We start from the raw sequence: 26,469 nt of genomic DNA on the forward strand, positions 1-26,469 counted from the left end.
ATTGTAAGTGTTGCTTGACAAGGTCCTAGAAGGACTTCGGCTGATTTAGGGGCAATTGCTGAGAAGTTGCCTAAGAACTTTCCTTCACTCCCTTGTGAACTGAACTGTGGCTACTTCATTTTAATACATTTTAATCATTTTTTTGGGGGGTTCTTACACAATGTGGTCATGCTACATTGAGATGGTTCTTTAAAAATTAAAAAAAAGTCAGCTCGTAAAAGTGAGGTCATAAAGTGTTTGTCTTTCTGTGTCTGACTTATTTTGCCGAGCATAATTGTCCTCCAGGTCCATCGATGTCACCAACGGCAAAATTTCCTTCTTTTTAAAGACTGAACAATATTTCATTGTGTATATAAGTGCCACATTTTCTTTATCCATTCGTCAGTTGATAGACACTTAGGTTGTTTCCATATCTTGGCTGTTGTGAAAAATGCTTCAATGAACAAGGGAGTGCAGCGGTCTCTTTGAGATAGTGATTTTATTGCCTTTGGATAAATACCCAGAAGTGGAATTACTGGATCATATGGTAGTTCTACTTTTAATTTTTTGAAGAACCTCCATGGCTTGATTGCTCATTTCTTTTTAGTGCTGAGTAATACTCCATTATCTGCATGGACCACAGTTTCCATTCACCTACTGAAGGACATTTGGTTATTTCCAAGTTTTGGCGATAAAGAACAAAGCTGCTACAAACATCCATGTCGAGGTGTTAGTGTGGACAACAGTTTTCAACTCCTTTGGGTAAAAACCAAGAAGTGTAATTGCTGGATCACATGGTATGTTCAGTTTTGTAAGAAACTGCCGAACTCTATTCCAAAATGGCTGTACCATTTTGAGTTCCCACCAGCCGTGAATGAGAGTTTCTGTTGCCCCAATTCTTTGCTGGCATTTGTATATGGATGTCCAGTTGACTCAGCACCATTTGTTGAAGAGACTGTCTTTGCTCATTGTATTGCCTTTGATCCTTTATCAAAGATCAATTGACCGTATCGATGGGGGTCTATTACTGAACTCTCTGTCCTGTTCCATTGATCTATGTGTCTATCTTCACCATATAGGTGTACCATAATTTATTTAATCAATTGCCTATTTTGGAACAGTTAGGTTCTTTCCCATTTTTCACAATTATAACTAGTGTTATGATTGGACATTCTAATCAAATAAATCTCAGAGCACATCTTCAATTATTTTTGGAGGAAAACGCTCTAGAAGAGTCATTAATCAAAAGGCATGCACATTTTAGAGAAACTGATAAATACTGCTTAATCATTTTCCGGAAAGTTCCTATCCATTTTCACTCGCAGAGCAATGTGTGGCTGTCTCTTCCCGGAGCTCTCTCTCATAATGAAAACATTGTGTTTTATTTTTGTCAATTTGATAAGTGAAAATGATTTCTTCTTGTTTTAATACATGTCTCTTTAGTTATTACCGTCACTTGATATTGTCTTGAATGTTCATTAAGCATTTGTAGTTATTTGCACGGTGTCAGTTCATAAATTTTGCCAAAATTTTTCAGTTTGGACATTATTCATTTTTCTTAGAGGTATAGAAACACTCTTTATATCATGAATTATGCCAGTCACCATGAATCATATATTAATACAAATAATTTCCCCCCAATTTGTGACTTTTCATTGTATTGTTTTTTTTGACTCCTAGAATTTTAGTTCCTATGATTTCTTCCTTAGTATTTGTTCCTGGAAACAACTTCCCTGCCTGATATCAGGTGAAACTATTTACTTATATTTTCCTTAGTGTTTTATGATTTTGTTTCTAGATTTAATTCTTTAACTCATCTGAAGTTTAGTTTAATACATAGCACAAAATAGATATTTAGCTTACTTTTTTTCCTGAAACATTTACCAATTGTCTGAGAACTATTTTATTGGTTATTAAGGTACCTTTTCTCTACAAATTTAAAGTTCTATTTTTATAATGTGCTAAATTTTTTAAACATTTAACATATTCCTGGGCATTATTTTGTTTTGCATGGAATTGTTTGCTCACTCTTGTGCCAGTCCAGCATTTAGAATTTTACACCTGAAACAAATGTAACTTTACTAATAATTGTCACCCCTATAAACTTGAATTTTAAAAAAATTAAAAATTATTATAACTTTCTAGTATATATATTTTATACCTAACAGGGACATTTCTTCATCATATTTGTTTTTGTGGCTTTATTGACCCACTCTTTTTATTTGTTCTTTAATTTTTAGAGAAGGCAATACATGCATTTAGTAAAGAAGTCGATACAACTGTAATGTTTTTAAAAGCTCAATTTGTTGAATACAGGTTCCGATCGGCAATGTGCAAGATGTATGATGAATTGGATACACTTGGGGCTCATTGAAAGACCTCAGTTCGTCCATTCTGACCCCTTTTACATGGGGAGCTGCGTCTTGGCTTCCCCGGGGCCTGTGTCTGCCTTCTGCTCTTGGACTTCTGAGACTGCGCCTTGAGTCCCTGGCTTTAGAGCAAAGACACCCCTAGATCCAAGCTCGGGCGAGCTGCTGGGTGCAGGACCTCACACCCTGACTTCTTCCTCTCTTAGCTACTCCCCGAGACCACACTTGGTAACTCAGGTGGATCTCATGGAGGCTCCTGGTCGTCCAGAAAGTTAGGGTGGCTCAATAGTATGTTCCTAGATCCAGTCAGTCGTGGTCTTTCATCCCAAGAAGTCCTTAAGAAACACATCACTGCGTTGGGGGTATGACAGAGGAAGTGAATGTTGGACGATTCTGGCAGTGGGTGGGGAGGAGTAAGGTAGGGGACAGTTCAGAGCAAGTGACTGGGGTGTTCCAGGACTCCAGGAAAGTGGCATTCATTTATTGAACAGATATTTGCTGGACGCCCATTCCATGCCAGATGCTATGCTCCAGACTGGGCATGTGCGAACGAGACACAGGTTAGTGTCTGCCTTCCCATGGGGCCTCTGGGGGTCACTGACAATGCAGAAATGGTTGCGACAACAACAGCTCGTGATCAGGGCGCTGGGGGAAAGCAGGGTGCTCTAGATGGGGCATCAGGGAGCACCGTTCAGAGGAGGTGACCTCAAAGCTGAAATACTGGCGATGTGAAGCACACAAGATGACACCCTCGCATGAGAGGAAACAGTGTGGTGTCTTCTAGGGACTGTGAAAGGCAGTGTAGCTGGAGCTCGGTGTGCAAGAAGGAAGTGGGAAATAGGCAGGGAAACGACCAGACAAGCGTGGGGGCGAGTTTGGACTTTACCGACGAGATGGGGTGCGATTGGAGCCTTACGTATGTCCCACAGCATTAGCCCTTGGCCTGCCTGTCCTTCCTCTCTATTTCCAGCTCCAAGCACCTGTGATGGGGCCTCAGGGTCTTCTCTGGCCACTGACACCTACCTGTCGAAGGCTTTGGGCAGATTGGAAGCACAGGGGTTAGGCCCTACCTTACCCTGCAGCAGCCCTCCACTAATAACTGAGCAGAGGTGCGTATAAACACCCCAGCTCTCTCACCCTTAAGCAGGACACCTGAGGCATGTCTGCCCTGTCTCCCAGAGTTCCCAGTGGGACTGGGCCCCATTGCCCATGGTGGTGGTTGTTCTTAAAGCCCATTTATTTGCTTCCTTCCCTTCTCTATCCCACTGCCTATGTTTCTTGGCTTCCCCTCCGATAGAAACTACATCCTCATCTCCAGGCCCACAGGAAATCAGTCTAAGACAAATAGAAACCCAGGTGTTGGAAATCGTGAGCCTTGGGCTACATGCAGCTTGCTGCCTGCTTTTGTAAATAAAGTTTTATTGGAACATAGCTACACCCCTTTGTTTACTGCTGTCCACGGCTGCTTTTCAGTCCAATGGCAGAGTGGAGATGTTGGCCCAGAGATCGGATCGCCCACAAAGCTAACCATATTGACTCTCTGACCCGTCAAAGAAAATGTATGCCTACCTTTGGTCTTTAGGAGCAAAATAGCATGAAATGATTTATGGTATTAAAAGACCACTCCAGCTGCTGTACGGAGAGTGGATTTGGGATGGATGGTTTACAGACCAGGTAGAAGACCAGGTAGATATACAGTGAACAGCTGGACTTGGATGTTGACGTGAGAAGCAGCAGGGCTTGTGGATGTGGTGGGGAAGGAAGCGGTTACGGGTCTTAGATACTTTTGGTCCTTCTAATGCTCCCTTGAGAAGTGATCTTCAACATTGCTTCCTTCAGGAATCCTCTGTGATGTCTCAGGTTGGTTGGGGGCCACCTCCATGCTGCTATAGTCACTATCCCCCTCCCCTCATGATGTTCTGTTCTTCCTTGACTCTTGCCTTAGATGACAGAGATAACACAGGACAGAGCCCGGATTTTAACACGTAAGTTTGACTCTAGATCCAGTTCTCACAACTGTCGTCACATTGCTTTATCAGTGTCAGCCTCAGACCCAGCATAGAATAGCAGCTCAATAAAAAGTCACTAGGTGAATGAAGACCAAGAACTCTGGTTGGGTCCACACTGCTTATCCCAACACTCTACCTTTGCGCCTCCCCTTTCCTCACCTGTCTGGTTTTCTCTAGCCTGGCTGCTCATATTTTATGGCCTGGAGACGGGCCAGGTCCATGAAGTGGTGCTCACAGGTGATACCGTAGCCATTGCAGTGTCACGAGTGTGGGTCTCCGGCAGCCTGCAACACGGACACTGTAAGCTGGCTCTGCAGATGACAGATCATATCTGGTGGGGCATCCACATGTGCTTGGGCAGCTTGTGTGTGAAACATGGTCCGATTCTCCTGGCACATCCGAGGACATGCAGGGGGGACACAGGGAAACCGAGGGTCGAGCAGGCCCATTGCTCTGAGGTGGAGAAGGCCTGGCTGTCTCAATTATGTCTGCCCTCTCTGCCTTGCATCCTTGAATTTGTGAGACAGCTGCCCACAGCCTCTGCTGAGATTACATCATAAATTACAAGCTGACCAGATTTGAGAGCATGCAAAGGCAGCCCAGAAACCAAGCAAGGGGTGCTGGCGTTTATAAAAAAAAAAAATCCACTGGAGATGGTTCCGCAGGTCCCAGCAACAGAGAGGCCCACCCAATATCTCCTTGCTTGCTCCCTCTCCCCTGCCGGGGGTGGGGGTGGGTCAGTGCTATTCCTCCACTCCCTCTTTCCCCTCTCCCTTGCCTCCCTTCTCTCTTGCTGTCTTTAAAAAACACACATAGGCAGAAATCAATCCATCAAATGTCATTACAGATTTATTAAGCCTGATGTAGAAAGACATTTAACAGTAACATCTTCAGAAAGAATAAAAAGAGCACTTCTATTCAGTCTTGTGCTTTGAAAATCTAAATATATTTTTATCATATAAATAATTCTTTTCATGTTTTAAGTGCATCTGTGTTTTTTTTTTTTTTCTTCTTCTTCTCTCCTTTAATTTTCATTTTTTCAATTGGCCAAAGCGGAAGTCGGCGTTGACTGAAATGAAGCCATTTGCAAAGCTAATGGTGTTGAGAGGCATGTCTGCGCTCTACAGTATGAGCTAGGTTTCAGAAAGGTGGTTCAATATCTGCAGCATTAAAATGAGGGACAGCCTCCAGCAAAATCATAATTGAACACACCCAGGTCCTTAATGTCGGCAGTTGGGTTTCCTGATGCAAATTACGATAAGGTTTCAGATGGGAACAGTCTATTTCCAATAACTGCTGAGTGGGAAGAAAAAAAAAGACTTTTTTTTTTGTCACAAAGGAAAGAGTTATCATGTTGGAAAATGTAAATAATACACTTATAGAAACCTTTTTGATGGAAATGAGGGGCTCCATATAACCTTGGCAAGTGTGTTGTTAGTATTTTTTCACAATAGCTAAAAGAAGTAGCATCTATTATTTAGGGCTTTAATTACAGTTCTCAAAGTAGAATGATTTTCTGTAAAAAAAAACACACAGCTCTTTAGATGTAAAAAATAATGGCTTCAGTGATATAATTTAAGGGTTTTCTTAATCTCCACCATCAGAATCTATTTCTAGTGGTAAGATTATATTTTTAAAAAAACCTCCTCTTTTAGAGGTAATTTCAATGCTGCAGCATCGTACACAGGCATATACCTTGAATGCACCCAAACCAAGTCATTTTTACTCTACAAAGGACTCATCCAAATGTTTCTTTCAACCTGATTTAAGTGATATGGGATATCAAGACCAGATTGTTTATAATTAGGAGGGATGACAGGATGGTGGCACCAAGGGACAAAAGCAGGAGCACCTTTTCTGAAAATCCCTGTGTTTTTTTTAAGCTGGAAAGCCGTCATTTCCAGCTGGGTTGTTTGTTTTTTGCGCAGTGACGACTCAGCCAAACCTTTGGAAATTTGCAAATAGTGACTGCATTTGGGCACTAGCGCGTTCGGGTTGATGGGGAATAAAAGTAAGTGTGGCCAGCCAAAGGAAGAATTTTCCAGATCCCAGAAAAGTGGGCACAGATGCCTATCTGTGATGAATCTGTTTGGCCACAGGGTGGTATAATTTTCCTAGCAGAAAACTTTTTTTTTTTCAATTGCAAGGACAATTTATAATCATCAAAAACAAGTGAAACATGGTTTTGATTAAAACAGCCTGTTGGCTCAATAATCTCTATAATTTTAAAAACATCCTTAATGCAGAAGAAGAACACGCCGATGTCAGGAATGGCCTGCGGCCCCATTACAACAGCAACCGAATAAATAAGGAGAAGAATTGCGAGGTCATAAAAACAAAATTAAGCTAATGTTTCAAATTTTGACAATTATGAATTCTTCCTCTAAGAAGACATTAAAAAAAATTTCAGGCACTATTAGATAAAATACAAAGAGGACCATTGTACATGGATGTGTGTGAGGTTTTCCCAAGGGGTAAAGCATGCCTTTAAAGGAAAACTCTGAATTAGGTCGTTGGTTCCTCCCTAGGTCCAGTAATTGGATGGGACTCATGCAGACAGACAAACTTGGGTCTTAGAGTTTCTTTGTAAACTCAGATCTCATTTCTTTCATAAGCTATTTGAAAGAGAATGATCTGGAAAAAATTACAAGCATATTTTTTTTTTCTATACAAAAGAATCTCCATTGTGGGCCAGTTTGGTAGGAAACAGAAACAAGCAAATATAACAAAATCTGTGTTCATACATGGTGATATAGTTAGTATATACAAACATGTACAGTATAAAAATGTACGGAAGGCTTACGTTCCCAGCCATCCAAGCTGCATTGTACACAAGGAAAGCAGCCTGGGTTTTCCTCCGAGTATACAGGCAGATGTACTATATACAGCATGCAGGCAATAGAAAATTAGTACGCTTGCACAGAAATATTCTACAGGTATAGTTGTTGTCATTTTCCTTTGAAAATGACTAATCTGCTTTCCTAATATAAAAACGTGTTTGCCTTTCTTTGCTGGCAAATAAACACTTTCCATCAGAGCAAGGATGAATGTAATTCTCCCAACTCACTCCGCCCTACCTCCCCCACTGCCTTTTTTTCAACAGAAAAAAAAAAAATCTGGAATTAACTCAAGGGGGCAAATACATAATGTAAACGTGGTTCATGCCAAAATTTCTAAAAAGCTACAAGTACTCTGCAGAGCAAAAACTGGTTGACCATTAGAGAGACTGTACGGTCAGCTACCCTTCTTGATTTTGAAGGGATGTGGGAGTTTATGATTCATGCTGACAGTACTGGGCTGTTAGGAATCAAAGTTGGAAAAGATTAGAAAGATCCCAGCATATCAGAGACCAAAATGTAATATTGTATCCCGAGATATTATGACATTTAGGAACCCTGAGCCAGATGAGAATTGTTTTATATGTAAGCTTTTTTTTGACTTGTATGGCGGCACATTCTAGCATCTGATGTGTCATAAGCCAAAATATTGTATTGTAAAACTGGAATGTTTCCGTAGTATTTATCTCAACGCAGGACAGGAAGAGTTTGTACGTCTTCTCTGCAGACTGGTTGAATTCTGTGTGTTTTAAAAATATACATACACATTTACAATTCCTGGGTGTTATATGGGTCATTTAGAAAGTGAAAATATTACTGTACAAAGTCTTCACGTTTGAGATATAATTGTATGATTGTTCAAGTTCTGTAAATATAAGCCTTTGCCTGGGGACAGATATCCAGATGTAGGTTTCAGGTTCAAGATAATTCAGTTGAACACACTGAAATTCATTTTCTGGAGGGGCTGAAGGGAGTGGTAGATTTTTTTTTTTTTTTTTAAGTAATGCATTTGTTCAAGTTTTGCAACTTCTCTTGGGGGTTCTCACAAAAGGGTTATTATTTGCAGTTCCAAAAGTGGTTTTAAGCAGATAAACATCGTACAAAGGGCTATGAGTGTTTAATCTGTCTTCCTGAAACAGATTGTTTTGTTTTTTTAAAGGCCTTCATGATAATCATTTGGCTATTGGTAAAATCATTTGTGTGCTGAAAGGTGTCAGATCGTGGTGCCATCAATTGGAAGAGCCCTTTTACTTGCAATGTATTTTTCCAAAGGAAATGCACAGTCCTGTTGCAGACATAGCGTTCCACCTGGTACTAGCATTTTAAAACAGCCTTTTTCTAATCCATAAAACATTTCTAGTTTTCCCTGAAGCTTTGGGTTGCCTTGCGCATGAATAATTTTTGGAGAAACAGCCACGCCTGTTAGCCCATTGTTCATAACTATTGGAAGAAGATTAACTAGAGCCTGGAAATTGTATATCTGCATATGCCTCTGAAGCTGTCACAGGAAACCAAAGGAGATAAGTGGCTTTGACTTTGGATGAAGAGGTAAAATCCCCCTGTAGAAATTCTAAAGGTGGTTCACAAGTTCCGAAATGTTTCATGCTTCTGTACAATAAAAACATGTCTCTCTGGCTGGGGGGATGGAAATTTGTATCTTTGTCTCCTGATCATTCTTTGCCTAAAAGTATTTCATGGATATTTTGAGAAAGTACCACATATAGGAAAGGAGAAAATGAAATTAGCATTTTAACATCTCACAGGGGAAAAAAAAATAAACTGAAAGTTCAGTTGTAATTTTTTTTTTTTTGCCTAATGCATGTTCAAAATAGATACTACTTTTATTGCTCTTTAGAAGTACAATGTATATGTGTGTGTGTGTAAAGCCTTCAATATATTTCCTTATTATTACTATTATTTCAGCATTCATTAACACACTTCTATTCTTGTTTCAGAGAATAGAAGATAATGTGAAAATGACATTTTAATGTACTTTTTTTTTTTTTTAAAAGAAAAACATTTAACAAGCTTAAAAAATGAAACCCAATGAAAAAGTTTTGAACACAAATAACCTGGGAAGTGACAGATGGAAGAGCAGCAGAATGCAAGCACATCTGAAGGCCTTGTAATCTTTGGGTTTACTGTGAACAATTTCAGAAAATCATAGACTCTTACTGTGGCACTGTCCATGGACCCTGGAAAATGACAGTGAAATTCATATCTGTGTATGAATACACACACACACGCACACACACTCACACACATCTCCTCACTGCTTAACCAGAGTCCCCTAAATGCTTTCCAAACATGTCATTTCATTTGTTTGTTTTCTGCTTTTCAACTACGTTCCATGGCTTGTGCCTGCGACATTAATTATACAAGACTCAAACAACCAAGCAGGCACATTTTGGGGGTGAGTTTTAAGAAATCTGTTTGTGACCTTAAAGAAATTCTGTGGGGACTGTCTGGGCTATCCAATTTATTCCATGATTATATTCTGCTCTTAGGCCTTGACCTATTTTTAAGCTATTTCCTCCTTGTATGCTTTTCAGAAGGAGAACTCCCTATACTGAAATATTATTTTGAAAAACAGAAATAAAACGCAAATGACATGAGGGGAGTTGGACCTTACGTGAGCTCTTCCCCCGAGTGTGTCGTATCAGCTATTTTTATAACAACTGGAGGACCAAGATGTCGTGTGAATTCTTCGTGGTTGTATCTCATGGCACCTAGAGAGTGTGGTGCACACAGTAGGTACACACTAGTATTTGTTGGGTACATTGGGGATGGGGAAGGAAGGGCCATCCCTTACCCTCACTGATACCAAGGGTTGGTGGCCTGAATGGAGATACTCAAGTGTAATTTGTATGTCTTCTTCCTTTCTATTTGTAAAGTTTCCATTGACCAGAACTGCATTTATTAACAGAGAGGAAAAGGATGATATGAAAGCAGGGAAAAAAATTCTCCTGAATCCATATTAGTTTTTCCCTCCAGAAAGAAGTTTCTAGAAGCCTCACAGGACTTGCCAAATGAAGACAGGTTTGGTCTCTAGGAATATACTCAGAATTGTGTGTATTTCACAGCGGGAGCCCAGATTTTGTTTCCTAAGAACATTAGCAGCTGTCCCTCAGTGGTGACATTTATGGTTACCAAGCGACAATTCATGAGTCTCACCAACTTTATCAATGTTTTTGTTTCTCGCCTCCCACCCCAGCCCTCCATAGAAAGTGCACTAACAAAACCATGTAGATTATAAGTTGAAGCAGATGATTTATTTTTTTTCTTTCTTAGAAGGGAAACTATTTCCATGGAGTTGAGAACTGTAGTGTTCCCTGCCCCCCTCCCCAGTTCAAGCAAGCGCTTTTGAACGGTTGTGGCAGAATCTGAATTGTGAAACTTTGTCTAATAACCCTGGGTTGGAGCAGGCAATTTTTAACAGCTTTAAGAACCCCAATGCTAATGCATTGATTTTCCTTTAATAGAATTTCATTGTCGAAGGACCGTGCTCAGTAGAGTCCACCCTTCAATCTTAACCCATCCGAAGACTGTTCCTTTCCAGTTGAGCTCCATTCATTTCTGGTTGAATAGGTTAAGCAAAGACAGACCTCGCTGTTCTCAATTCACTTTATGATCCTCCCATCATAAAAAATAATATCAGCACCTTGCTTTTCATGTCAGAACTGCATTTGAGCTGCTGTTCCCTATGCCCATGAGTAAATCCCATAAAAGCCGCCCCGTTGTACTGTTGCTATTTTTCCTTGTGGGTGATTGATTGATGGATGAGTGCTGACACTTCAATGAAGCTATTTCGACTGCCATCTCAATCCGATGATGTGAGGGGTATATTTTCTGTCCATGCCTCATTACTTCAGAATGACATTCCTGGAACTTCATTTACTTTTTCCCTCCTTCCCCGAAGCGCCATATTTTTTCCCATCTAGGTTATGCATGCCATAAAAAAAGCAATTTGCTATTATATGTGGCATAAGGGCAACACTTTCCCTAGGAGGTAAATAAGAAGATTTTTTTTTTTTTTTTTTTTTTAAATCCCAATGTTGAATTTAGGGATCATGTCAAAATTTCCAAAACAATTCCAACAGGCACCCTCCATGAGAAATGATGAAGAGGATATATTTGGCTTCACTTTGTTGGTTTTGACATTGTGTGTGTGTGTGTGTGTGTGTGTGTGTGTGTGTGTGATAACCTTGCTAATTAAAGCAACAACAACAAAAAATATTTCTTTTGTTTCAAAGTCATCTAGTTCCTAGTGTTGTGCCTAGAATAGTTTAACTATTTCACCTATAGCTGAGTAGCAGTTTACAACACAGTCCAGACTTATTTGTTCTTTGAGAATAAGGAAATTCATTATTTAAATGCAATGATGGATTTATCTATTATAAGTTTGCTTTCAGTTGTATAGAAAATGCTCAACTAGAGTAAACAGATCTACTCCTGCATTTCCAAAGTGTGCACTAGATATGCAAGACTTTTAATATTAAAACATGCTCTTAGCTTTTCCAAGTTGACTTAGGACCTGATTTTAATCCGTGTAATACAGTATTCCTGTTAATAATAATGTATAATTAAGACATCCGTTAAAAATCCATAACGTTAATTTAATGGAGAAAATCTAATACAGTTCTATTGGAATTTTTACGTTAAATTAACTTTAACGGGCTTTTAATGGATGTCTTAATTAGATCTCATTATTAACGGGAATATTCCACAAATTAAAATTGGGCCCTCAAAGTTTTAATGAAAAAAGTTGCAGAAACACATTTAAAATGGACACCCTATTTCATGCTTTCTGTTGCCTCTAAAGCTAAGCTGTGTTTTAGAGCCTATAAACAACGGGGAGACATTACCAGAAAAGGCTGCTGCTGAACTTTCCACCCTGCAATGATCTCATCATCGAGCTTTCACTGCGATTCCGCATCTTACCTACTTCCCCAATTCTCCCAATTTGCAGGTCTCATATGACAGTGGTGCATGCTTACAACTATTTTTTTTTAAACCAATTAGGCTCATGATGATAATAAAGATGCCCACCACTGCATGGGAAAAAAGTCTTTGGCAGCAACATGGTTAAGCCTAACTATCTGAACAACTTTCACAGAAGATGAACATTGTTCAGAGGTTTTCTTGGCTCAAACTCTGGTTTAACTTAATAATTCTTCCACTTTGCGGTGATTAATGGCTCCCTAGTGCAGGGGCAGGACTGGGCAATCCAGGTGCAACCGTAATTGTTGCACTGAACAGAAACATTTCCTTTAGACAAACGTTCCCAGAGGGGTTATAAATAGGAAATGGACATTACCATGAAAAGTAAGCTTCCAAGAGTCTACATCTAGTGCAGCCCACTTGGACATTAAACTATGGAGACTTATACTCCCCCCACCCTTTCCTGTCAAGTGTTACAAACTGACAAAATAAGTACATCAATGTTCTCAGTCATTATTTTTCTTCAGTGGCACTTTGTTTTCTCGTGACAGTGAAAAGGGGACCGTGGAGACAAGACAGCCCCATTGCAGTTTATCAATGAAAATCTATCGTCCATAAGCAGAGAAGTGGAAATCAATACTTCATTACCAAATTGTTAGCGAGGATGAAGAGAAATGGCTGGGGTGATTCCTTTTTTTTTTTTTTTTTTCTTTTTTTTCTTTTTGGCAGTCTTCTCAGAGCAGGGTGTCAGGAGGAGTTCAATGTCAGAAGCAGGGTGGTGCAATGAAGAAAAACTCAGTGTGAGGGGCATCCAGGCTGGAAAGTTGAAACTAAGGCATTTGTCCTGTAATGGGAATCAGAACAACAAAAAAAGATGCATTATTTTCTGAGGAATAACCCAAGTGGTTATTTCTCCCACGTAGTCAAATTGCCCATCTATACTATTTCATTGGTATTAATGTTCTGCATAGACTCCGGGTTACGTCTAGTTTAGGGTGTGATATAACCTGTTAATGGGACATAAAAAGGAAGAGCCAATTTAGGAAAATAAAACAAAACCCTTTAAAATGTAATGTATGGAAGAGATATTTGTACACCCACATTCACAGCAGCGTTATTCACCACAGCCAAAAAGTGGAGGGAATCCAACTGGTCATCAATGGATGAGTGGGTGGATAAACAAAATGTGGCATATTCATACAATGAAATATTACTCAGCTTTAAAAAGGAAGGAAGCTCTGACGTTCCACAACATGGATGAACCTTGAGAACATTATGTTAAGTGAAAATGAGGCAGTCATAAGATGACAACGACGATATGCTTTTACTTATATGAGGTCCCTAAAGTAGTCAAACTCATAGAAACGCAACGCAGAATGTTGGCTGCCAGGAGCTGTGGGGAATGGGGGATGGAGACTTGTTTAATGGGGACAGATTTTCAGTTTTGCAAGATGCAAAAGTTCTGGCGATGGATGGTGGTGATGGTTGCACAACAATATACAGTTACAAATGATTAAGATGGTAAATTTTATATAATGTGCATTTCACCACAATATAAAATAAAAATATAATGTATGATTTTTCTATTATAAAGCATTTTGAAAAACAAAAAAATTTAACCAATGGCCCCACTATCCAGAGAGAACTCCTATTCACATTCTGCTGTATTTCCTTCTAGTGTTTTCTTTGTCCATGCATTTTTGTTAGGTTTACATAGTTGTAAGTGATGTAATATTTCTGTCTGTATTTTTTCACTTGCAAGCGCCATTATAAATAGCTCTGTGTGTTTTATCACGTACATCATCAGAGTTTATTAAACCATTCTCTGATGTTGGACATTTAATTTGCTTCCAGTTTTATTCAGCAATATGTAACACTGTGCTGAACAGCTTTGTGTCTAACGTCTTTCAGTAGGTTATAGTCTCTTGAGCTTACATTCCCAAGGGCGCAATTCCTGAGTCAGAAGAAAGGACCATTTTCTCCATAGGTACTAGACTTATCAGAGTGATTACTTCATAAATGATATAAAACTCTAATCACTGTGCTGTACATGTGAAGCTAATACAATATTATATGTCAATGGTAACTAACAAAAAAAATCTTAAAAAAAGACAGGACCATTTTTGTGGTGGGGAAGTGCTACTTAAAAGTATGCTTTGCTATGGGAGATTAGTTAGGTGAGTATTTTTTTTCACATGTGTGCCATTTGGATTACTGTTGAAATGCATATAATTTCCATCAGCCCAATTTGGGTGGCATTCCTGGATTCTATCTTATTATTTAATGGTAGTGCTCATTTTAGTGAGAAAAAAAAACACACACCTTGGACCTAACATATAATTAGTCTTTCGGAAAAGGAAAATTTCCAAGTGTCTAGTAGAAGAATAAAGACAACTTGAAGATTCTATGGCTTTTGATGTGTGTAGAAAAATAATGTGCAAAATTATCATAAGAGGCACTAGAAATGATTCCTTAGTAAGAAATAGTATGATTATAATACTCACAATTTGGTAGGCTACTATATACCTACCAAATTCCACGTACTTTACACATGTTACAACTAACCCTTGAAACAATCTCAGTCTAAAAATAAGAGGAAAAAAGTCTCAGAGAGGTCAGTGACTTGCCCAAGGTCACACAGCTAATAAAAAGCAGAGGATGGCTTTAAATTTTGGCCTTCCCTTTTGAAAGCCCCCACACCCTCCTCAGGCCACTCGATGTAGATTACAGATGGGCACCATCAGCGGAAGGCACCATTTCCCTTCCACATGAGGTTTGCATTTCAGAGACAAAAGCTAGTAGTCTTTCCTCTGACTGCGTTGGAACCCATTGGCATGTCTAGAAACTTGAAGGAGAATGGCCATGTCGTTGGAAGAAGAGAGATGGGTCAAAGAAATAGAAAGAAAGTGGAGGCCAGAAAATGCAACGGCAGCAGAAGGTAGGGGGAGGGAAGGAAAGGAAAGAGAGGAAGAGAAAAGAGAGACAAAGTCTATCTTCCCTTCCATTGTAAAGCAGGATGAAGTCCTGGGTGAGGGGTGTGTTTTCAAACAACGTCTCTTTGAGGCCCTCGTTTTCTCCAGTCATGATATTAATGTGATATCGGTGATACAGAACCTTGTTTCATTGTTTACCCTTGAACCCATTCCAGATTTGGTCAACACCCAAACTTCTCTGTCTGGATTTCTCTTAGGGCAAAGCTTGCTCTGGGAAGGGGAGCAAGGAGAAAGAAAATAATAATCTTGTTATATTATAGTCCTCTTCTTGGAAATTCACAATACTCATTAGCATATTAAAGACTCTGAGAAGTCCTGCAATTAACCCAACCCAACCAAACACAATATATCTTTATTTAACTCACTGCTTCCCAGAGTTGTTTGATAACTCCTTTCTTCCCTACAAAACACTCACAAATATACTTAAGTATCATCTTCTGGAAAACGCATTCATGACAGACTCTTGTGCAAACACAAAGGAAGTTGATCAGCTCCTAAAATCTCAGTCTGGGAGTCTTGACTCAGGTTACTTGGCTTTTTTTGAGTCTCAGCATGAAAGGATCCTGCTGTAGTGATAACGACATTTTCTGAGTTTATTTCATGCTATCCATGCGAAGTCCATGCCTCACCTCCCATCAATGTCACAATGTCACAGGAGGTCATAGCATCTGCACTTTCCAGCCTAGGAAATGGAGATTTAGAGAGGGGGAGCCATTTGGCCTGCAGTCACCTGGCTGGTAAGTGGGAGGTAGGGTATTCAGATCCCATTCTTCTGGTCTTTTAAGTTACTGCTTTTTATATTACCTGTGATGGTTTGGTATAGTAATGTGTTAAACACTAGCATTATTAATAATCTAGAGTCATTTCCCCAAGAGTATAGTACAGTTACTCAGTTAAATTCCAGATACAAGTGTCTTCAATGAAAACCTGGCTATGATACTATTTTCCATCCGAGAGAGCTCCTCATATCCCACTATGGTTGATAGAAGTGGTAGATTCTTCTGGAAGGTCAGTGTTCCTGTACCGGAAGAGAATGGTAAACAGGAGACCTGAATCTTGGAGCACTTTGGGACAGTATACCCTTTCTTATTATTCTTTATTTTAAAAGAAGAAGAAAAACCTTCTTTTTCTCTGTTTCTAAAGATGAAACCCTGGCAGAAAATTAAAACTAGAAAATGCAGGGATGAAGAATGAGAACTGGTGTTATTATTTCTCACCTGTCAGAATGAACTGTGGAGAATGAACGAAGAGAAACAGAAAGCAAAGACTCTTGGTTGCCTCTCCAATGGGAGTTGAGGTCAAGCTTTGCTGCTGCATGGGTATTTTTCCCCCCGTCTAATATGTTGAGCTACTACTATAAAACTAAAACAGAGACAAATAAAAGTTTTAATTGTGTATCTACAAAGTCATTGGCAATGTTCATTAAGGAGAGTCTGTGAGGGAAAGCCAGGCGAAAAGAGGTAATTATTTTGTATTAATGGCAGAGCCACTATAAGATGCACAGGATTATATATACTTTCATTTGGCCCTGCTACGATGTTTATTCCCTCTGGCAAATCCTTTTGGTTGACTCTTCTGCTCTCCTAGCCCTTGCTCGCTGGGTTCTGCCTGCCCTCTTCTCTCCCGGCTCTCCACCGCTCTTCTCAGACCTGCGATACTGTCCCCAGGGCATGTTTTGTGACTGCTATGCACCTCTAGCATCTGATGGCTAGCAGCTGGGGAGGTTAGGTACCATGCAATGTGTGGGACAGTTTCTTACACAGTGGTATTGCCCCTCATCCTGCACTGTTTTTGAAAACCTCTCTGTAGGTCGGGGGTTTTCAACCTTGGCTCTATTGACATTTTGGGCCATCAATTCCTTGTTGGGGGAGACTGTCCTGTGCACTGTAGGATTTTCAGCAGCATTCCCGGCCTCTACCCACCAGTATCATCCCCCTCCCCTGGAGCGTGACAATCCAGAAGCTCTCTGGACATTGCCAAGTGTCCCTTGGGGGAGGCAGCAAAATGATCGCTGGTTCAGAACTGTTGACGCAGGTGAAAAAGGTTTTGCAGTTACTGTGAGCCTAGAACCTTACTCTAGTTTACATATAAACACATAGTTTTTCGTGCAGTTTCTTACACATCACTTTTCCAGACATAAAGCTGTCTTGGAAACAAAGAGAAACTATGAGTGACTTGGAATTTTAAGGGGAGTTAGTTGCTGTCTTAGAAAGTCAAGTCACCTCTGGCAAAACTGCTGATTTCTGAGATGCCCCCTCGACAGTCCCAAACGGATCCGTATTTATTGAACCTAACACATAGGAGCCCACGCTGCACTGCCTCGTGATTCCTCTGAGGACCTCGCGTCTCTCAATGTGGCCGGAAAAAGCAGCGGCACCGCCACCACCGGTTAGAAACACCGAGTGTCGAGTGTCGGGTCCACCCCAACCCTGCTGCTTCGCCATCTGCATTGCAGCAGGATACCCAGGTGATTCCCGGGCATGGTCACGTGGGAGAAGGCCTGTTCTAGTGAATTCTTGTGCCCGAATGCTTTCCTTCTCTTTCTTACTGTGCAGTCACAGCATAAGATGATTTCTCTTTGAAATTATGTGTGTAGGCTGGTCATTTGCTGTACGAATTTTACTGCAGAATAGTAAAGAGGAAATTATAAAATGTTTCTTCAGAAATGTCCGCACGTGTCTGCAAAGGGCTAGACCCCCCCTCCCTCTGCCCTACACAGGCCCTTTCTAGGCTGCAGCAGCCAGTTCTGTTAACGTTAAATATCATCTGTATACCGATGCCAGTGAGTTCCAAGTCCATACACCCAACTGGCTTCTTGATGTCTCTATGGGAGTATCTCACAAGTACCTCGAAGGTGACTTTTGCAAAAACACGGTGCTTGAATCGCCCTGCCCCCAGTCTGTCCCCCCTCCAACATTTCTATTCACAAGAAATGCAAGCTCAGACTGCTCAATAGCTCCAGCCAGCAAGTTGGGTCATCCTTGACACCTAGGCATAACATTCCTTGCCAAACTCGCCTTCCCTCTCCATCCCCCCGTGCCCCAGTTCAAGCCTGTGCGTATTGCACCCCCTTCCCCGCCCGCCTATGGCTGTCCTAACCTCCCCTTGTTCTCTTTTATTCCACTCTGTCCAGTCGATCGTTTTCCATATAGCAAACAAAGTGACCTTCTGAAAACTTAAAATAGATTGAAGTGGTCACTCCCCATTTCCTCCCAGCTTATCCTTCAGTGACCTCTTCTGCACTTAGAAAGGAACGCCTTATCTTTCTAAAACTTTCCTCCCGATCGGGACTTGCTACTCCTCTGACCTTGCCTGGGTCTCTGTCCCTCGCTGGTATGTCCCAAGAACACTGGCCTGACTGCTCCTGAAACTTGCCTCAGGGTCTTTGCAGGTGCTGTTCCTTCTGCCTAGAATGCTATTCCTCTTGTTCTTTGCTTGGCTAGCCCCTTCTCATCCTTAAAGTCTCCGTTTAAGTGTCACTTCTTCAGAGAAGTCTTCTCTTACCCATTGGACTTGACTAAGTTCCTTTTTTATAACATCGCACATTCATGTTGTCTTATGGGACTCTTTGCAGTTCCTAAACATAGTCATATATGTGATTTTTGGTTTGGTGTCTGCCTCCTGCACTGGCTTGTAAGCCCTGGGAAGGTGGGGACTGTCTGCATTTTGATCACCATGGTATCCCAAGCACACATGCCAATGTCTGGCACACAGTAGGTACTTGACAAATATTTGTTGAGTGAGTGAAGCCCTAAAGACAATAAGTTGAAAGTCTATCTATTCATATATGGAAAAGAAAATTTCAAGAATTTATTACTAAAATGACACAAAGTGAAAAATAGATTTACCTGGAATCCTCACTTCTCTAATTCTATCAAAGAGACAATTTACAACATGTAAAGAAAAAACGAAGAGACTAGAAAAATTAGTCCAAAGAAACATACATGGATACCAAGAAGCTTTACCATATGTTTAGTCCTTTCAACGTCAAAGAATAATTTGTTTTTCCATTTTGAAGCAATTTACATTTTTTCAAAGCACATTCATATATATTGTCTTCTGAAATATATTGGATAAGTATTACCGTGTTTCCCCCAAAATAAGACCTAGCTGGACCATCAGCTCTAATGCGTCTTTTGGAGCAAACATTCATATAAGACCTGGTCTTATTTTAATATAATATAGGATCGGGTCTCATATAATATAATATAATATAATATAATATAATATAATATAATATAACCAGGTCTTATATTAATATTTGCTGCAAAAGACGCATTAGAGCTGATGGTCTGGCTAAGTCTTCTTTTCGGGGAAACACGGTAGTTGCCCAAAGATGAAAAGGTTGAGACTGAGGGAATTTACATAATTTGCTTCCATGAGATTAAGTTAGGGGTCAGGATTTAAATGGTGTCAGGACCCCTGACTCCTAATTCAGGACTTCTGAAAACTGACAAAAATAAGAGTGAAATATAAATGCTGAACATATATAAAATGTATCATTAAAAAAGAGTCTGACAGGAAGCCAAAAGGAAACGGAGATGAGTGATTTGTAACCACGCAATCCCGGGAGAAACCTGCAGTTAATATTTTTGAAATTGATTTTACAATTTGAAAATCCAAATCGGCTTACCTACACCGCTGAATTTCATCCTTAGTGCTTCACCTAATTTTTTCTAAGAGAAATCTCTGTGTGCAGAAAGCCTTAAACTTTGGTGGACCAATTGCAATCCTTAGAATGAATAAAATCATTGCTGAAATGTATTGCATACGTTTTATATGCTAGACACAGCTTCATGCGAGTAGGTGGATAATCTTTTAAAATGTTACCTGATGTATTTTTGCCTTTTCTTAATTCCCTTCTTCCATGCAGTTTTCCCGTCACTGAAAATAGACTAATTGTTCTTAGAGAAGGAGGTCACAAAATAAATCAGATAGAACAAAGTGGCTGAGTTTATGAATGTTGAGAGGGACTTTTTTTTTTTTTAATTATATCAAAGCTTGAAGAGGTTGAGTCAATGATAATTTAAAGGTTGTATATTAGTAGCATCTGGGTCATGACTGTTAATTTTTGACCTACAACTTACACATTATTTCCGTTAATCATCTCAACAACCCAAAGTGGTATCCAGTATCACAGGGGAAAAAACCTGAAGTTTAGATAATTGAAGTGACTTATCCAAGGTGACATGACAGTAAGTGGAACGGAATATTCCAATATTTAATTGGAATATATATTTTCTAGATTTCAGAGACTTTACTCTTAACCACTAAACTAATTTTTCCTGACATCAGATTTGTACCCACAAGACCACAAATTCTTTGTGAAAGGTTGTGCTTGATTAGACCCTTGAAGACTGGGAGGCAATACTGTTATTGATCTTGATGGTCTTCTCCTTGGAACATTTAAATAGAGATGGCACGCAGGTCATAATCAACACACTGGAAAATCTCAACTTTTGAACTTCCTCTTTTAAAGCGTAACTTGTGATAAATCAACCATGAGTCTCAAATGTATGATATATGCTTCATGACACAAACCAGACAGTCACCTGCCTACAGCTCTAAAGCTGTAGGAGAGTTTCTGATGGGTTTTTCTTATCATTGCCAGAGCAACTATCTTTTAAGCGGACCTCTACCTTGTATCACCAACTTTGAGTGTCTATCAGAGAGGGCAAAATGGAAATAATTAAAAAAATAAGTTTCCCAAGACAAACAAAGAAACAGGGCCAGCCCAGTGGCTCAGGCGGTTAGAGCTCCGTGCTCCTAACTCCGAAGGCTGCCGGTTCGATTCCCACATGGGCCAGTGGGCTCTCAACCACAAGGTTGCCGGTTCAACTCCTCGAGTCCCGCAAGGGATGGTGGGCTCTGCCCCCTGCAACTAAGATGGAATACGGCACCTTGAGCTGAGCTGCCTCCCGGATGGCTCAGTTGGTTGGAGCGTGGGCTCTCAACCACAAGGTTGCCAGTTCAATTCCTCGACTCCCACAAGCGATGGTGGGCAGCACCCCCCGCAACTAGCAACAGCAACGGCAACTGGACCTGGAGCTGAGCTGCGCCCTCCACAACTAAGACTGAAAGGACAACTTGAAGCTGAACAGCACCCTCCACAACTAAGATTGAAAGGACAACAACTTGACTTTGAAAAAAAAAAAAGTCCTGGAAGTACACACTGTTCCCCAATAAAGTCCTGTTCCCCTTCCCCAATAAAATATTAAAAAAAAAAAAAAAAAAAGAAACAAAAACACATAGACACAGACAATAGTTTAGTGGTTACCAGAGGGTAAGGGGGGTGGGGGGTGGTAGATGAGGGTAAACAGGATCAACTATATGGTGATAGAAGGAGAACTGACTCTGGGTGGTGAACACACAATGTGATATAAAAATGACATATTACAGAATTGTACACCTGAAATCTATGTAACTTTACTAACAATTGTCACCCCAATAAACTTTAATTGGAAAAAAAAAAGAAAACTGCAAAAAAAAAAGTTCCCTTTTTGTCTGCTTAATGGGCAACCCTTGAAATGGTTTAAAATCTCTTCATCATGGTGCAAAATGGCTGGTGAATGAAACTGGCAGAAACAGGCTGACATTTTGGAGAACAACAACAACAAAAATGTCAGGAAGATGTGGGGCCTCCTGAGAGTGGTGCAAATGCTGTCACTAGGTGTCATTTGTGTCCGTACTTGTGTGTCAGCTTAGAAGATTTCAATGGCAGCAGAAAATCTTTTCCTTAAAGCATACTCTTCAACTTCAAGCTACCCAAGTAGTTAAGAAACAGAAATGAAGGCGATGGCATGAGGGTTTGCCCTATAAAAATCTCTTGACAACTAATGATGGGATTATGAAGTCTTAACTGCTGTACAGTTATCTCTAATTATAACCAAAGGTACATCAATCTAAATAAAAATGATAAGGCCCAGAGAGGCATTTTCCTCTCCCTCCCTTCAACTAGCTTTTAACATGAATCTCTTCTCAGTATGATGCTTTGACAAAGCTTGGATTGAATAATTACTAAAAAGAGATGGAGGCCAGTGTTAAGTGAAACGTATTTTTGCAGAAAGGAATGGTTAAATTTTTTTTTTTTTTTTGCAGAAAGAAATGATTCCCATTTTAAATATTTGGTTGTACCATGGGAACCTCCTATTGTTTTTATTGCACTGTATCAGAAAAGCTTTGCAAGAAATTACTGCCAGACATTAAGTATCAGGAAAGCTTCGTGCATTCTTTAACCCTGGTGTATATTTTCCTCACGAAAGAGGTCAAGCTTAGGATGAATCATGTGTCCATTTTTGCTTTCGTTACTTGGAAGCTCGGAGGCAAATTGGTGGCTCAGCGCTAGCAACTGGGTGACCTCTTAAGGCTACATGCTGTACCCATCAATTTCTCTTCATATTCTCTCTCCATTTTCCTTTGGCCTATCTGTTAATAGTTTGGCTCTGCCATTTACTAGCTGCATGACACTGGAGGAAATGACTTACCCTTTCTGAACCTAAGTTTCCAAACCTTCAAAAGACAGGAGGATAATAGTACCTTCCACAAATGGTGACTGGCACACAATTAGCACTCAATAAAATGTAGATTTTAAAAATGATTTCCTTTTCTTTTATGATTTTATTGCATTGCATACAATATCATACCTTAAAAGGGCTGTGGAATTAGATATAGAATAAAAAAACACATACATAAAATTCTGCTTATGTGTTAGAAAAAAGTAATCATCAGGTCTTGGAAAATGGATTACTCTTTCCTTCTGGAAATTTAAAAAAAATAAGTAGAAGAAAGGTTCTTTAGTTCATGCATTAAACAAATGTTGAAAAGAAATCAGTTGTCAATTCAGATGTGAAGCTAAAAAAAAGTTTTCTCCTTTTATAAAAAAAAAGGATAAAATAGCATTTCAAAACATTTGATGTGGATATTAAGAAGAAGAAAGTAGAAAGCAGCCATAATACCTACCATTCTATTAAGTGCTCATTATAAGCTCTGTGCTTCACGGTAATACCTGACAGCAGACCTCATTGTTCCTATTTACTGATGAGAACACAGAGGGCTTGAAGTGGTTAAGCAATTTAATGGAGGTCAGAGAGTTGGCAAGTAGTAGGGCCAGCATTTGGACTGAGGTCTGTCTGACTTCAAAGCCTGTTCTCCAGCCAGTGTTTATTGCTGTCAATGGAACTAACTAGAAGCTTCTAAAGGCACGTTGCTCAGTAAAGCTATATAATGAAACGTGATAAGGACGGAAAACCTGTCCAGCTGTTGTCGTCCTTTTAAGAAGTAAATTAAAAGGGTGGCAGAGACCAGGACAATAGCCTGACAATGGAAGAGAACACTCTCCATGTGGTTTCATTATCATCTCATGTTTGGCAATTATGTAGTTACCATTTGACAGGTCTCCTATATGGTTGTTTTTGGTGCATGGCCATAGAGGAAAGAAAGGAAGCAATTTCCCTGGGCCCATTTTTTATTGGGCCACATTCGTATACTCCAAAAGGGTACCTAAATTGTTTGAAAGAGGTCTAGATGCTGGCAAACACCACCATAAACAACCCGGACAGCTGAAAATCCAAATCGCCAGTGCCTAGATGCACAGTGGAACCCATCTTCTCTAAGTGGAGTGCAGAGCCACCTGTGATTTATTACAACTAACTTACCACAGAACAAGATTCACTGCGTGGACGCGGCTAGGGGGCTTTACTGCTGCCTAAACGGGACTTGCTGGCTTTGAGGAAGAATGGCATGCCTTCCTAGTGTGGAAAATAAACAGGCCATTTTTTATTTTATTATTATTTTTTTTACCACTGTGATTATGTGTCTAAGCCCATGGCAGCACTGTTTGTGATGTGTCTACACTGCAAAAGGCGGTTCGTGAGAGGAACACATGTTTAGGTAATCCAGGCAAACCCTCCCACTTTCCAAGAAGAGTCTGCCTTCATTTTAATGATAGGTGTTTCATTCACTGGGAACCTGCTCTTTGTGTGAAGCTGGACCGCGGTTGTTTTCCTGAATTCTGATAATCATCCCCAAAGATAACTCTTACGAAGTCCTTTTTTCGATGGTCGGACACTGACACACAGAGCTGTAAATAAAGGGACCAAGATCACATGGCCTGGAACGTGATGGAACTGGGATTTGAACCCCAATTTCTCTGTCACCAAGGCACCATACTGCTTCATAATAATAATTATTACCCGTTACCAATCTGACTGCTGCTAACAATTACCAATCCTCTCACTAGATTGGGAAAACATGAGTTAGTATTTCCTCTTTACAAATAAAGAACCAGAGGTTCAGGAGGTCACATGGTCCCCACCGCCCACACAGCTATTTCCTAGAGAAGCTGGAATGAAACCAAGATTTGTCTGGATCTCAAACCTAGTCTCCTCTGATTCTACCAGTGTTTCCCAAAGCACATTATGGAGAGTCCAAGTCCCTTGAGATGCTCTAAGAGCAAAAGATGTTCTTTTATTCACTTGTTTATGCTTTAAACAGAAGCAGCTCTTCCAAAATGTCAAGCTCCTCGCCCGCTCACAGCCTTCACACCTGCTGAACCCCTCCCCTGGCGTGCCCTTCCCATGACTCTGCCTGGATAATTCCTGCTCCCGGTCATTCTCTGGCTAAAATACCACGGGCTCAGAAAGACCGTCCCTTATCCCAGAATCTAGACTAGATTTCCAGATTTCCTCTCTCTTACCCCACTTGTCATGAATAATATATTGCTTTGTGTGAACACTGGTTTACTGCTTGTCCCTCCCACTAGTCTTCATGAAGGGAGGGGTCGAGGGGGTGGGGACTGCTGTGGTCAACAAGTCTCCAAAGTGCCAGCCCATGGCCTGGCCCCTGGCTGTCACTCAGTGAAGAAATAGGAGCTTTCCTTCATACGTTGCCCTGGCTGTACCTTTGTCGAATCACAGAAATGAAAATGAATGACGCCTCCACCCCCACCATTTTGCAGGTGGTGGTCATGAAGGCCCAGACTTCATGTCCATTGGATGACAATGAGAATAGTAACAAGAAACCCTTGTTCTTTATCAACTTGGTATTTTCTTGACCTGGAGCCCAAAGGTTTAACCAATTATGTCTGATCTAATCCTTAAGACAGACGAGGAAACGGAGGCCCAGGGGTGTTAAGCAGCTCGCCCGAGGTCACAGCTAGTCAGTGGCACAGAGTTATCTGACCGTGCCTCCTGCCTCTGAGCGGGTCTCCACATGGGCCCCACTCCACATGGGAGTTGCCTGGGAGCTTTACAACACTGAGGCCACTCCTGGAGATTCTGCCTTAATTGGTCCAGGGTACGGCCTGGTCACTGGGTTTTTAAAGGTTTCCCAGGGGATTCTAATGTGCTACCACTCTAATGCATGATTGACTGATGGATTGATTACTGCCATTTAATCAATTAACCGCTCTTGCAGCGACAGGGTAGATAGAGTACATGACTTGTGCAATTCCATGATGATAGCCTTCCTTGCTTCCTTCTCTCTGTCTCTGTCTTTGTGTCTGTGTCTCTCTCACTTCTCTCCACTCCTAAATCTGTATTTCCAGGTGGATTCAGTTCCTGTACAACACACACACAAATATTAAAAAACAAACAAACGTAATGCACTCCTGCTTACAAAGACAGGGGACCCTGATTTACAAGTCTCAGGCACAACTGTCGAGTTCCGTTTCAAATCAGAAAGTGAGCAGCCAAATTTCCCTCGCATCGTACACGACCTTGAAGTCCCTAGGGTTGGTTCGTTTGTTTGCACTTCAGTTAGAACAACAATCGCTGTTTTCAAATAATGAGGATTTGTGCCAGAAGCTGTGTGAGGCTGGTGGGAGACAGAAAGACCCTCACAGCAAAACCCATGTGGATACTGACAGCAGGATCTTTGTACAATGGGTTAACTGGATCACGGGAACATGAAGTAATGGCCATCATAGCTGGTAAGAGGTGCAGCCTGGATTTGAACCTTCTCTGCTTACCCCTCCCTGCCCCACCTGCTCCCTTACCATCCGACCACACTGCCTCCCAGAGGCCTCTTCAGACCCTACCCTGTGATCCTGAAAAAGCACTGAACCAGGCTTTCTTTCTGGAAGGAATTCAAGGCTTTCCTCCACCCCCAAGTCAGCTGTTGAGAAGCAATGATGTGTATGAGTATTTTAAATGCCCCACTTATAAAATTTACTAGAAGACATTCAATCCTTCCTAGCATAGCTCTAAACGAAGCATCTCTTGTGTGAAGGAACTTAATGGAAAGCCTGTAGGCAGGGCTGCCATCGCCACCAGCTGCTCCCTCTGAGGCTGGGCAGGGCTGGGAGGTGGTCCTGAGGATCTACCACAGACGGTCAAGTAATGAT

At 40.7% G+C, this 26,469-nt stretch overlaps 1 protein-coding gene across 2 annotated transcripts in view; it reads right to left on the bottom strand.

Annotated features, from left to right (window-relative positions):
- Positions 1–5,180: 5,180 nt before the first annotated feature.
- The window catches only part of TSHZ2 (teashirt zinc finger homeobox 2), a 419,605-nt gene continuing 398,316 nt past the window's right edge, over positions 5,181–26,469 (bottom strand). For both annotated transcript variants that reach the window (XM_019726070.2, XM_019726068.2), the window contains exon 3: positions 5,181–12,979. In XM_019726070.2, the coding sequence (XP_019581629.2) occupies positions 12,978–12,979 (2 nt within the window). In that variant the 3' untranslated portion in view covers positions 5,181–12,977. The remainder of the gene's footprint in view (positions 12,980–26,469) is intronic.

Source organism: Rhinolophus sinicus, linkage group LG13 (assembly GCF_036562045.2).
Source record: "Rhinolophus sinicus isolate RSC01 linkage group LG13, ASM3656204v1, whole genome shotgun sequence".
NCBI classification, from domain to species: Eukaryota; Metazoa; Chordata; class Mammalia; order Chiroptera; family Rhinolophidae; genus Rhinolophus; species Rhinolophus sinicus.